The sequence below is a fragment of the Felis catus genome, chromosome D2 (assembly GCF_018350175.1).
Source record: "Felis catus isolate Fca126 chromosome D2, F.catus_Fca126_mat1.0, whole genome shotgun sequence".
Classification (NCBI taxonomy): domain Eukaryota; kingdom Metazoa; phylum Chordata; class Mammalia; order Carnivora; family Felidae; genus Felis; species Felis catus.
In genome coordinates, this window is record NC_058378.1 from 32832409 (window position 1) to 32847103 (window position 14695).

General features: G+C 38.3%; 1 protein-coding gene across 9 annotated transcripts in view; it reads right to left on the reverse strand.

The window, feature by feature from the left end:
• The window catches only part of ASCC1 (activating signal cointegrator 1 complex subunit 1), a 116850-nt gene that overhangs the window by 49818 nt on the left and 52337 nt on the right, over nt 1-14695 (reverse strand). For all 9 annotated transcript variants that reach the window (XM_045040123.1, XM_019813249.2, XM_006937855.5 and 6 more), the window contains exon 7: nt 8435-8554. In XM_045040123.1, the coding sequence (XP_044896058.1) occupies nt 8435-8554 (120 nt within the window). The remainder of the gene's footprint in view (nt 1-8434; nt 8555-14695) is intronic.

A 14695-nucleotide genomic window follows, 5' to 3' on the forward strand; every position in this document is an offset into this window, starting at 1 on the left:
CTCTCTGCCCCTCCCCCACTCGCACAGGCACATTCTCTCTCAAAAAAAAAATAAGTTAAAAAAAAGCTTCTGGGGGCGTCTGGGTGGCTCAGTCGGTTAAGCAGCTGACTTCGGCTCAGGTCATGATCTCGTGGTCCGTGAGTTCGAGCCCCGCGTTGGGCTCTATGCTGACAGCTGAGAGCCTGAAGCCTCTTTCAGATTCTGTGTCTCCCTCTCTCTGACCCTCCCCCGTTCATGCTCTGTCTCTCTCTGTCTCAAAAATAAATAAACGTCCAAAAAAATTAAAAAAAAAAGCTTCTGTATCTTTACTGACTTTGTATCTGCTTGGCCTATCAATTATTGGAAGATATTGTCACAATCTCCTCCCATGATGATGGATTTCTCAATTAAAAACTTAAATTAAAAAATTAATTATACAAATTTGGCTGAATCTACTTTGGGGATGCTCGAGTGGGTACAAGTTTAAAATGATAACGTCTTGGTAAATTGTTTATCATTATGTAACAGTACTCTCTGTTACTAATATTAATTCTGTTATGCCAACTTCATAATTTCATTTTGGTATTTGCCTAGTGTTATCTTTTTCCTCTCTACTACTGCAACCTCATGGATGGATGTATCTCTGGTATAGAGCATAGAACTGAATTTTGTTTATATCTTTCTTATAATATCTTAAGCTGTAAGTTTATTCATTAATGTGTATCATTAACGTATATATATGTCTGGACTTCGTCCTGCCATCTTACATTTAAATATTCATCCCACTTTTTTCTACGCTTGTTCCTTTTTGGATTTAATTTCCATTTGTTCCTTTTTCCTTTTTCTCTTCTCTTGTTTATTATTTATATACTCTTAGATTTACTTTAAAATTTTTACTATGTGCATTTAGCTTAACAAAGTTAAAGAAATATCTTAACACCACTCTCCCCAAATAATAATAATACAAAAAATTAGAATACTTCAACTTCAAAATTCTCCTTAGTCTTGACTTACAGTGCTCTTAGCTGCCAGTTATGTTAACTGAACAATGTTAGTTCTTTTTTTTTAAGTTCATTTATTTATTTTGAGAGAGACAGAGACAGCATGAGCAGGGGAGGAGGAGAGAGAGGGGGAGAGAGACAATCCCAAACAGGCTCCATGCCATCAGCACAAAGACTGATACGGGGCTCAAACCCATGAAGTGTGAGATTGCCCCAGTTTTTTTTTTAAACTCTCCCAAATATATGGGGCACCTAGGTGGCTTAGTCAGTTGAGCATCCGACTTGATCTCAGCTCAGGTCTTAATCTCAGGGTTGTGAGTTCAAGCCCTGCATTGGGCTCCATGCTGGACGTGGAGTTACTTTAAAAACAACAACAACAATAAACCCACAGCTCTCTCAAATTTTATAAAATAGTTATTTTATACAGACACTGTTTGCCATCTTATGTATCTACCATTCTTTTCTGCATCTCATACTAACCTTCCTGTATCTCAGACGTTCTGGATTCCTTTTCTCTTTCCTGAAATACATCCGTTACTCGTTCCTTTACTGCAGATCTCACAGTGATAAAGTCTCTGAGATTTTTCTCTAACAGTCTTCATTTCACCTTTGTTCTTAAAGATTTTTTTTCCTGAGTACACAATTCCAGGTTGACCATTATTTCCTCTAGAAAATACTCTGCTGTCTTTTCACTTCCACTGTTGTTACTGAGAGGTCCTTATACCTGCCATTCCTTCGTGGCTGACTTCTTTCGAGATCTCTGTCTTTAGTGCTCTGCAGTTCTATCATGATTTACCTTGATATGGATCTGTTTTTAGTTATTCTGCTTGTGTTTAATCTTCTTTCTCTTATCTATTACCCAAGCCCCTCTAATTTCTTCACATGGCCATCTCCTGTTACCCCATCCTCTCCCTCATTAAACCTCATCCATACCTGGAATTTGCTAGACTTTTTCTTGCCTCAGGGCTTTTGCCTCTATATTTTTTTTTGCCTAGGACAAAAGGTGAGAAGAGCCTTCCCATCTCTCCTTTGCCTGCAAACTCTCAGTCCCTTAGATCTCAATTCAATATCGGATCCTTAGAGACTTTCCCTGACCCTGTCCTCCTCCAGTCCACATTGCTATGATAGTTTCCTCTTTAATGGAGCACCATTTCCCCCGCTGCCTCACCTTTATCACACTTTGCAATTATAGTTGACACTCGAACAATGCAGGGGTTAGAGGCTCTGACCCCCATACAGTTGAAAATCCATGGATAACTTTTGAGTCCTCCAAAATTTAACTACTGACCATCCACAGTTGATGGGAAGTCTTACTGGTAACATAAACAGCTGACTAACACATATTTTGTATGTTATATATGTTATGTACTGTATTCTTACAATAAAGCTAGAGAAAAGAAAATATTAAGAAAATCGTAAGGAAAATAGATTTACAGTTCTGTACTGTATTTACTGAAAAAAGTCTGCATGTAAGTGGATTCATGCCACTCAAATCCATGTTGTTCAAGGGTCAATTATCCATTTATGTGTTATTTGTTAGCATCTGTTTCCAACATTAGTCTGTAAACTACGTAGGGATAATGATTGCACCTGGCTTTATTCACCAGCCTATATTCACAGCCTAGCACAGTGCCTGGCAAACAACAGGCACTCAATAAATTTTTGTTGAATAAACAAATGACCAAATAAAAATCCAACATACTTTTTACATGGTACAAAACAGTGCTTCTACATCTGTCCTTGCTATTATTCCCTTTTCCTAAAATGCTACTCTCTTGGCCTGTGAACTCCTTATTCAGCAAAGAAACCTTCTCTGTAAAGTCTTCCTTTACAAAACTTGCTCACCCATGAGCAGAGTTTTGCTGCCCATCTACGCACCTCTAGAATCTCAACCAGAGCCCTCACCCGACTGTACTCTAATTACTGACATCGGCCTCCTCCTTAAGACGGAAGCCCTGGAGTCTACTGCACCACACACACTGGGCATCTGGAAAATGCCTGAGGGAAAAGAAGCCTGGAAATGCACTGCAGGGTGGAATAACTGATGGAGCCAGGTCTTTGAGGAAATAAGAAGGAATGAGGTCAGGAGAATAAGAGGTTAGCCTCATCAGAGATAATGCATGCCATTCTTCAGAAAGAGAGTGAAACTGAGTGGGTTAGGGGTGATGAGAACAGCAGACTGTGAGGGGAAAAAGGAAGGAAGTTGAGTTGACTTTGTGTTGTCAGGAAAATGTGAGGAAGCCATTCTTCTTAGAGGGGCAAGGATGGAAGCTTGCGTGACAGTACCAGACAGAACAGAACAGCCACTGTGTTCAATACTTAAGTCTTAGCAACAGCTGACTACTAAGTAATGAGTAAAAGATTGCCACAGCTTCCTTACCCAGTCACGCTTTACCAAACCCAAGGAAGCACCAGTAAGTAAACCTCTCGCTGTCCCAGCTGCAAGTTTCCAGACGAAAAATCTGAGCTAAGCAGTTCTATCCTTTTAAAGGTCAGGCACTTCACACTCAATCATTTTGAGGGAAGAAATCTCTGATTTAAACTACATGAAATCATACAAAGAAACTTGAATGTGTTTTTATTACAACACGGTCTCTCTCCCATGCCTCTTGTCTTGAGCAGGATCTCTTCATATAAACAAAAAGATTTAATGTTCCTTTAAAACAGACCATGTCTTACTCAATTCGTATCAATTTGCACAGCCCTCCAAAATACCCTGCACAAAGGAGGCATCTGAATTGCTTTAAAACTGAATTAAATAAGAGGTGTTTAAGTCTCTTAGTAATTACCACACATTTGAGGAGGGAATTTTACAAATCTTTTTTTCAACGTTTATTTATTTTTGGGACAGAGAGAGACAGAGCATGAACGGGGGAGGGGCAGAGAGAGAGGGAGACACAGAATCGGAAACAGGCTCCAGGCTCTGAGCCATCAGGCCAGAGCCCGACGCGGGGCTCGAACTCACGGACCGCTAGATCGTGACCTGGTTGAAGTCGGACGCTTAACCGACTGCGCCACCCAGGCGCCCTACAAATCTTTTTGAAATAACATAAACATGTCTCTCCCTGTGGAAGAGGAATGGGCAAAAGAGAAAAAAATGGGCAGGAAGAGAGATGGGAATTATTCAAAAATCTTCTTGGTTGATCACACTAGTGGATTCGGTGGATACTTCATAAGATCTTTCAATTTACAAAGCCTTGACAATAGTAAGTGTGCACAATTTCTAAGGGCTGGATCTTTGGGAATGAGTGTATTCACCTTTGGAGCACTCACCATTCCATTAATGTGGGTACCAATCGTGTCTGAACTCTGTCTTCAAAAGCCACCTAGCTTCTATAGCTCTTATTTTCTTCCAATCTCAAAAACATATTATTCTTTACACTTGAAGGCCTTCTATAGAACCAAGAGTCTAACTATTAAAGCAAAACGTAAAGATACCCAATGGAAAAACTCAAAGTAATGATTTTATTATCTCTTCCCAGTAACCTCTCTTTTTCCCTCTGGGGGCCACCAAGAATAGAGTAAATAAAAAACTGTGATGTCTATGACATATGCAGACGTGAAGCCATAGATTAGGAAAAATTCACTATTGTATTGCTGTAATCCCACGTAAATTTTCCATATAGCTTCATGTTAACTGTATGTCTATAAGCTATCAAAGATTTCAGTTCTACAACAGTAAGGTTTAAACCAGTATGAACAAAAATTAAATAAATCCCGTAACAGATACTAAGAAAGCAAATTAACAGAGGTCAGGCTAAGTGGCTACGATGCCCTATAAAACTATAAGGTTAATCAAGGAAATAAAAAATGTAATACATTTTAGAAGTGAGTCAGCCCAAAAGAATTGAAGACAGCTCCATTTACAATAGCCAAAGGTGGAAACAACCTAAATGTCCATTAACTGATGAATGGATCAACTTGAAATGTGGTATCTCCATATAATGGAATGTTATTCAGCCATAAAAGGGAGTGAAGTACTGACATTGTTACAACAGGGATGAGCCTTGGAAAGCATTATGCTGAGTGAAAGAAGTCAGGCACAAAAGGCCACATATGTGTGGTTCCATTTATAGGAAATACCCAGAATAGGCAAATCCATAGTGACAGTAGATCACTGGTTGCCAGGAGCTAGGGAGAGAACAGGGGGTATGGAAGAGTGACTGCTTAATGGGTACAGGACTTCCTTTTGGGGTGATAAAGATGTTCTGCAACATTGGTGGTGGTGGTTGCACAATGTTGTTAATGTCCTCAATGCTAATGAATTATACACTTTAAAATGGTTAAAACGGTAATTTTTATGTTATGTGAATTTTACCACTTTCAAAAAAAAAGTGGAAATAAGAATTGGAACATAGTCTATTCTACTCAACCTAGCATACACACACTGAAAACCTTCTTTATTCTGGTATAGGGATTCAGAGCATGGTTTTGCAGACTATATGTTCCTTAGCCAAACCACTTAAACTCTCTGAACCTCCCTATCTATAAAACGGGCATACGAATACTATCCATCTTATACAGATGCTGCGAAGATAAAATGAAGATAATACGATGTAAGCACAGTGCCAAGTAAGAGTAATTGCTAAAAAAAAAAAAAGTTATAATTTCCCCAGAAACTATGCAATCTTCAATATTAGAATTAAAACCTTACCTAGATCAAAGGTTGTTGCAGTAAGGTCTGTGGACCTTTGGAGATCCCTGAGACTCTTTTAGGGGAGCCCATGAGGTCACAACTATATTTATAGTAATTGTATGACACTGTCCGCCTTTTTCACTGTAATGACATTTGCACAGACGCTGCAAAAGCAATGCTGGGTAAAACTGCTGGCACCTTGGGGCGCCTGGGTGGCTCAGTCAGTTAAGCATCTGACTTTAGCTCAGGTCATGATCTCGCGGTTTGTGAGTTTGAAAACCCGCACTGGGCTCTGTGCTGACAGCTCAGAGCCTGGAGCCTGCTTGGGATTCTGTGTCTCCCTCTCTGCCCTGCCCTACTCGCATTGTCTGTCTGTCTGTCTGTCTCTCTCTCTCCCTCTCAAAAATAAATAAACATTAAAAAAATTGTTTTTAAAACAAAACAACAACAGAAAAACTGCTGGCACCTTAGTATAAACTAAGGCGGCGGCAGCAAATTATATGAGCAGCAGTATATTCTTCACTATATATACATGGTTTTTAAAAAAACTAGTTTCATTTATCCTTGATGAAACTGTAAAAATAATCGATTTTATTAAATCTCCGGCCTTGAGTACATGTCTTTTTAATGTATCTGTGTGATGCAATCAGCAGTATGGATAAAGCAGCTGGGCTGTATGTGGAAGCAGATGGCTGTCTGGAGGAAAAGCACTTGTGAGGTTGTCAGAGCTGGAGCTGAACTAGCCTCTTTGTCCACGAACACCATTTTTATTTGAAAGAACGACTGACAGACAAATTATGGTTATTCAGACTTGGCTATTTGACAGACATTTTCTCAAAAAAGAACTTCAAGGAAAACAGTATTTTGGGCCAATAATAAAATTTAAGCTTTCAAGTGAAAATAAGAATTTTAGAAAATGTGTCTCTGCTACCATGAGCTTGACAGCAGCTTCTTAATACTTAAAGTCTGTGGTGAAATTAATAGTGCGATCAATACGTTTTTAACATCGCATAATGAAATATGTCAACATTTGGAAGATGTGCATAACTCAGTGAACCGGTATCTTCTAAATGACCAATACAAAACTGTGCATAGATTAAAGGTCCAGTCAAAATGTAAAAGAGATCAATGGATTTTAGTGCAAGAGTATGAAATGTTCACTGATAGGATTTCTGACCTTTACCGAACTGTAACTTGTCAAGTTTTAGTGTAGTATCAAATATCCAGAATTAGCTGAAAACACTGAAAGTACTCTTCATTTTTCCAAATACGTTTCTGTGTGAGTCCAGGTTTTCTTGTATACTTCAATCAAAACAACATATTGCAATAGACTGAACAGAGAAGCAGATATGAGAACCCAGCTGTCTTCCATTATGGAAATTTACAAAAATGTGAAGCAATGCCTATCTTCTCACTAAATATTTTTGGTTTGGGAAATAGATTTTTCATGAAAAATGCATTATTTATGTAAACAAAAAATATTACTATTTTTAATGAACCATCAAATATTAAATTTCTAATTTTAATTTCTAATAAGGTAAATATTGATAACTATAATCCATATAAAGAAAGCTCTCTCGTGTCCTCAATAATTTTTAAGAAATTAAGTGATTATGAAGACAAAAAGCTTGAGAACTGCTATCTTATCGTTCACTGTTTTTGTTCACAAAACTGAAAAGTAATCTCCTCCATACACAGGAGCCCTATAACTGGTGAAGACATCGGACTGTTATAACTCACAATGCAAAGGAAATGATCCATACCGGATATCAAATACCAAGCTCATAAGAAATGTTTCGGGATGTCCTGAAAGAACAATGCGTCCCTACTTTTTAAGACAAGGTCATTAGTATGCTATTTAGGCACATGCCAGGTATCCAAGACAAACCTGGTCCAAAACACACACAACATCTGATTCTATACTGTCTTTTCCTCCCCCACCCCCACCCCCCCACCCCGCCCAGCCCCGCCCCAAATTCACTTCCAACTGAAACGAGCTAGAAGATAACTGAGATTACCAATTTGATTTGAAATATGAGAAATCTTACAAGGGATCCTCCAGAAAAGCAAACCAATTTGGGGGCTTGCCTAAAGACTTTCATTTTCTCTGGAGGGTTTCTGATTCAGGGTGAGCTCTGTTCTATCCCGCTTTAATAAAAAGACCACAAAAACAAACTTCCAATTCAAGTTTAGCTCCTCTGCTCACAGAAGACCTTGAATAGACTAATAAACAGCATTGATATTAGAAATGGCTCTGGATGCCTAAACTAGCCTCAGAAATAGCCTGGGTCATAGACTGAGAATCCCTAGAAGCAATCTGTGTAGTAACAACAAAAGTAAAAAAACAGTAAACATCTGTTGGTATGTGTTTTGAGGATGTTTGTATGTGCTAATAAGCACTGTTCTAAGCATTTCATGTAGATTAGCTTAATCCTAATAATCTTACAGAGTTTGTATAGTTATCATCCCATTTTGTCATGGTATTCACTAGATCTGTTATGTCACTTTTGCAACTAACTACCATCCTAAAATGCCATCCTTTCTGCCTCTGAAGAAAGCATACATCATAAAAACTAGATTGCTACAATCAATATCCACCATCCAAGTAACTCAATAATTATCAGACTAAAATCTGATACTTTTCCTACAACAAATTCCTCTTTTAAGATAATTGCTTACTATTTAAAAAAAAAAAAAAGAATTGACACACTCTTTATGATAGTAAGATCTCAAAGAAAAGGAATAAAAACTTGTTGAACTTCTAGCAGTGCTTTTAGGCACCTCTTGATGGAAACAAAGAAGCATTCCAGAAACATACCTGTTGGAGCCGTCTTTCATATGGACTTTGGCATAAAGAACATCCACCATGCCGGGATCATCGTTCATGTATTCTATCCCTGCCATCTCTACCTCTAAGGGTTTGCCCCCAGAAATGTCACTGCAAAGGAAAAACGTTAGATTTTTACAAATGTTTAAACTAAGAGGGCCATTATATTTTAAACATAGTTATTATACACAGTCAAATATTACCAAAAATAAAATTGTTGGGAGGTTTTTTTTTTACTAACAATATTATCTAACCATCCTTCTAATTTCAAAATTGTGTTCTATGCACACCAACTAGAAATACAAGTAGTTCCAAAGTCACACTACAGTTATCCCAATACCAGTTTATTAGTACTCACAAGAAAAAGCCAAGGAATGACAGCTCTGATTGACAAAGACATTTAATGTGTTGCCCATCTCTTGGGTTTTATTTCATTATTTCTATAAGCTGCAAACAGTATTTTACTCACCTAACAATGGTGGAGGCATAAAGTGGTATAACATCCTAACAGCAATATTTATAAAAAGTCTTCAAGAGTAGAAACCCTTTGTCCAAGCAACTCAATTTCTGGGAGCCAAACCTAAGGAAATCATTATGAATTCAGCTACGTATCCAACCATAGCTGACAAAGGGAAGTTCTTTACAGAAGAATTCCAACTAAAAAACGCAGAAGTAATGATGAAATCAGGGTATCACCATTTTGCAACCCCTGATGAAATAATGGATGAAGACAATGATTAGCAATGGCTGCTAAAACTTAATGGCAAAAGGCTGAAATATAAAGAAAATATAAAGAGGGGAGCTCTATAATGATGGATCAGGCTAACCACACCTGAACCCACTGATCAAACTTATCACACACACACACACAAGAACAACCAGACAATACTATTTCCTGATATGATGTAACAGGTTACACTTATACTCATGAAAAACAATTTGGGCACAGGGTTTTACTGAAGCTTTGTCTGGAACAACCAAAGATTGGCAAATTAAATATTCATTAAGGTTTTAAGAAAAGGTGCACAACAATATACCTGCTATATATTACTATTTGTGCAAAAGATGGGAGTGAGAAAATTTATACATATATATATATATATATACATATATATGTACATATATATATGTATATATGTGTGTGTGTATATGTATATATGTGTGTGTGTGTGTGTATGTATATATATATATATATATATATATATATATATATATATATATATCCATTCCCTGTACGTATAAAAAATCTCTGGAAAAATCTGTTGCCTTTAGAGAAGAGAGCAGGGTGCTTGGTGGAAATAGCAGTGGGAAGGAAACCCTTCACTGCATACCTTTGAATCTTTAAAATCTTGCACCATGTAAATGTATTATCCATTAAAAAGTTAATATAAAAAATATATGCAAAAGAAGCCACACATAAGTTTATAAAATGCCCATATATGCCAAAGAAGCCAAACACAAAAGTGTACAGACCGATTTCTTATTCATATGACATTCAAGAACAAGCTAAATTAATCTATGGAAATAGAAATCAGAACAATAGTTGCTGCTGGGAGAAGTGAATTTACTGGAAAAGGTCATGATGGAACTTCATAGAGCGATGACAATGTACTACATCTTGATTTGGCTGAAGTTACATGAGTGTATGCATTTGTTAAAACTCATCAACTACACTTAAGATCTGTGCATTTTACTGTAAGTAAATTACACCTCAAAGAAGAAATACAGACTTGCATATTAAAAAGTCTGAGAGGGGGCGCCTGGGTGGCGCAGTCGGTTAAGCGTCTGACTTCAGCCAGGTCACGATCTCGCGGTCCGTGAGTTCAAGCCCCGCGTCAGGCTCTGGGCTGATGGCTCAGAGCCTGGAGCCTGTTTCTGATTCTGTGTCTCCCTCTCTCTCTGCCCCTCCCCCGTTCATGCTCTGTCTCTCTCGGTCCCAAAAATAAATTAAAAAAAAAAAAATAAAAAGTCTGAGAGTACATACTCCACAGCATTAATAGTAATTATCTTTAAGCGGTAAGATTAAAAGTGATATTTTTGTTTATCTATAATTTTTGACTTTTCTAAAACTAATTATGTATGACTTTATTTATTTTAATTGAAATATAACTGAGATACAATGTTACATTAGTTTCATGGGTGCAGGTATTACTTTCATGTTAAGTAAAACTTCACCGTTCTGCTTCCTTCCCAGACTCCTTAAACAGATTTATCCTTCAACCAGAAAAGGCCCTGCAGTGCCAAGGTGAAACCCAGCTAAAAATCAGCTCACCATACACAGTCTTCTGCAAGCCCCATGAGGCTGGACAATCTATCCATTTTGTCCACTCTGATATCCTAGGCCGGGCACAATGCCTTATGTAAAATAGGTAAACTCCATAAATCTCTGGTAAACACTGACTGGATGTTCTACACTAAACAGAGAAGCTTTTCTGGACAATTTTGAGAAGAATGTGGACACGTGCCTACATCGTCATTGAAAAAAAATGTGGTACTAGCTCAAAGACAAAAGGAAGTTAGGATAAACCAAAGGACAATTCCTAAAAAAGCAAAACAAAACAGTTCTCTTGACACTGCACCAATGCCACAGAGAGACCCTTTGTAGTCTAGGAATCGTCACGGTAAATATTCCCTTAAAACTTCAAGACCATATTATTGCACAAGACCAGAATTTTTTTTCAGTAAGAAACTATTTTAGACAGATATTCAATAAAAATTACTGCCTCCATCATAAGTATCCCTGTTACCACCTCTAATAAGTGGGGTGTTCCAAAACACAAGCCACGCTCTGAACTATTACCTGAGGCCTATAGCTTCAACCAACAGCACAGAAGATCTCCGTTCCAAATAAAAGCGAAAACTCAACACAGAAGACTGCCATTCAATCCTATCAAGGTATAGTCAAACTTACATGAAAAAAAGTTTAATACTAACCATACATTCTTCTACGTTTTTTCCCCCCAACTCTGACCCTGCATAGATCACCCCAAAGCACCATACCATTGGTTTAGTTTCCCACTAAAATATTTTTACTGGATTCTGCCTAATGCTCTACCCTCAAATTCTAGGGATCGAGCCGAGAGAGAACCATGTAAACGATATTTTTGTATTCTCTGCAAAAGTCCTGTTGAAGACACTGCTCATCATCATTTTGGGTTAAGATTTACATGACAAATTTTTCTTGGATTGAGAACCAGAAAAGGATTCTCTCCTAAAAAACTGTCATGCTCCTTTTTATCAGGTAAGAAGTGTAATAGTGGATGTGTTTCTTTTTGGAATTTAGTTCAAGTATACCAGTGCTTGAAAACTATTAAATTTTAATGCTCAAGTGTAATTATAACCATTCCTTGGTTTTCAGGTAAAACCTTCTCCCATTCCATCTTTATCTCTGAGCTCCCTGACTTTTAACATTTCTCTTGTACGTATATCCTCAATCCAAACCACCTCAAATCTTTGGAATTAGATGGGGTACCAGGAACAACAACAACAAAAAATGCAACAATGAAACAGGATCTAAAGCCTGTCTCAGGAGTAGGAACAGAAACTCTTTCAACCTTCCCTAGGATTTACCAAGAGGGAGAGAAATTCAGTGGTTTACCTGACTCATACTCTTGGTCATGGTGACAAAGAGTCCACCTGGGACACCCGTGAGCATACTTTTCAACTGACACTTGAGGCAATAAACAGGAACCAGCATTCATCCATGGGTATTTTTCCTCCTCTTCTCTCCTTATTCTTGTCCCTTTTTAACTTATTTGGTTTTACCTCAGGCCTACTGGGAACACTTAGGTACAAGAAGAGTGATACTGGAACCAAAAAAATACTGCATATTTGTCAGACTATATACTCAGAGCCACCGCACTGTTTGTGTTCTCCATCTCACAAGGAAAAGTCACAAGGGATACATTTAAAGCTTCAGCGTTTACTGAACACTGAATAATTCATTCGGAATCTATACAGCTTCATGAGCCCTTAGCTTAAGAATTGAAATCAAAATTCTGTTCCTGGTCAGGTAACATCACTCGAAAAACACCCCCAAATTAAAGACAAATATTCAACTATTTCTTTAAAATATCTATTTAGCACCACAGTTTTAATTAAATCCCAATCTAGCCATGTAGATTTAATCTCTCAATTTTAAAAAGCCATCAAATTAAACCACAGCATGTTATTTATTAGTCTATCAATTTCAAAGTTTTCCCTTCTTATATTTTAATTTGGGATCTTTACATCATAAAAGGCCCAGGTTAGAAATGCCACTATTCTCAGGTCATCAAGTCAGGGTTCAGGAGATTGAACCCCAGGAGATCCAGCCCCCTGTGAGGGTCTGCGCTGACAGCATGGGACCTGATTCGGATTCTCTCTCTCTCCCCCTCTCTCTCTGCCCCTCCCCCATCTGAAAAGAAATAAATAAACATTTCAAAAAAAAGAAGAGCCACTATTTACTGACAATCTAAGTATATCAAGTACAAAAGCTATGATCAAAGAGTATGAATAAGAAAGTTAAATGAGAATTCTACTCACCAGGGCTGTAAGTGTGTGTGTGGCTATATGTATGTATTTTTAGGAGACATTTTTCCCTTGTTAGGGAAACAAGGCACTTCTAACCAACCTAAACAACCAATTCTGAGTCTCATTCTCCTCAGAAATAAGTTAATTTTGCACTATGTGCTTTTTAAACAAGTATGTGTGGCAGAGGAGAAAGTGGGAGAAGAGGGCTGGGGGGGGAGGGGTTGCTTTACTAGCTGGCTTCAAATCTTTTCAGCTTTTTGAAAAAAGCCTCTTCAAAAAAATTTTTGCCTGCACTGCAGATTTTTGGCAGTGTAACTCTGTCCTATTTCAAAAGCTTTGCTGAATTTGAAAAACTACAATTACTGTTTTCATCCTGTCATGTCAAAAATTCTTAGGAACTATTAAGGCTGCTCTTCATTTCCTATGCACACCAACCCCGACATGCTTAAAGGGCTCAGATTTGGCATTTAGTCACAAAAGGCACCAGGAGACATAAAAGGGAAGAACTCAGCTAAATCCTCACATAGCTCAGGATGAAGCTTCAGTGATTAAAAACCTGTGGCCTGATTTTCACAGGTAAGAAAACAAACACTTCCCTAAACAAATAATTTATCTACCTTTAAATTTTTCTTAGCAGGATTACCCTCATGGCAGCCAAGAAAGTGCAGCTGCCTTCCGTTTCGTTTGGCAAAACATGATCTGGAAATAAGTTAAGTATCAGGACTAATTCTTAAATCAGATAAAATTGCTCTGCTTTGTAAGGTAAAGCACAAAGTTTTATCGTATGCAAGGAAATTGCAAATATCTAATTACAAACAATGATTTTGAATGTTAGGTTAAGATGGAGAGAGAACAGTTAGGTCCATCAGTGAGCAAAGATCAAGACAAAGAAGTATTCTTTGCAGACTGCAAACCCAGTCAGCTTATGATTTTGCTCAAGAAAAATACCTTGTCTTCAAAACTGTAAAAGGAGAAATGGCCCACAAACAAGTCACCCTATTACATAGTTTTATTTACAGCATATATAAGAAAATGTAACCCTTTTACCTTGCCTTACCCAATGAACTAGGTAACCCACTTCTACAAGGCCATATCAAAATAGTATGGGGGGGGCGCCTGGGGGGCTCAGTCTGTTGAGCATTCCACTCTTGATTTCGGCTCAGGTCATGATCTCGCGGTTCATGAGTTTAAGTGCCGCATAGAGCTCCACACTAACAGTGCAGAGTCTGCTTGGGATTCTCTCTCTCCCCCTCTCTCTGCTCCTTACTTGCTCTCTCCCTCTCTATCAATCTCTGTCTCTCAAAAATAAATAAGAAAACATTAAAAAAATAGTATGGGACCTAGGGGCGACTGGGTGGCTCAGTTAGGCGTCTGACTTCGGCTCAGGTCATGATCTCATGGTTCAGGAGTTTGAGCCCTGTGGTCAGGCTCTGTGTTGACAGCATGGAGCCTGGAGCCTGCTTCGGATTCTGTGTCTCCCTCTCTCTCTGCCCCTCACTCGCTTGCACTCTGTGTCTTTCTCTCTCTCTCTCTCAAAAGTAAATAAAAGTTAAAAAAATTGGGGTGCCTGGGTGGCTCAGTCGGTTAAGCGTCTGACTTCGGCTCAGGTCATGATCTTGCAGTCTGTGAGTTTGAGCCCCGCATCGGGCTCTGTGCTGACAGCTCAGAGCCTAGAGCCTGTTTCAGATTCTGTGTCTCCTTCTCTCTCTGACCCTCCCCCGTTCATGCTCTGTCTCTCTC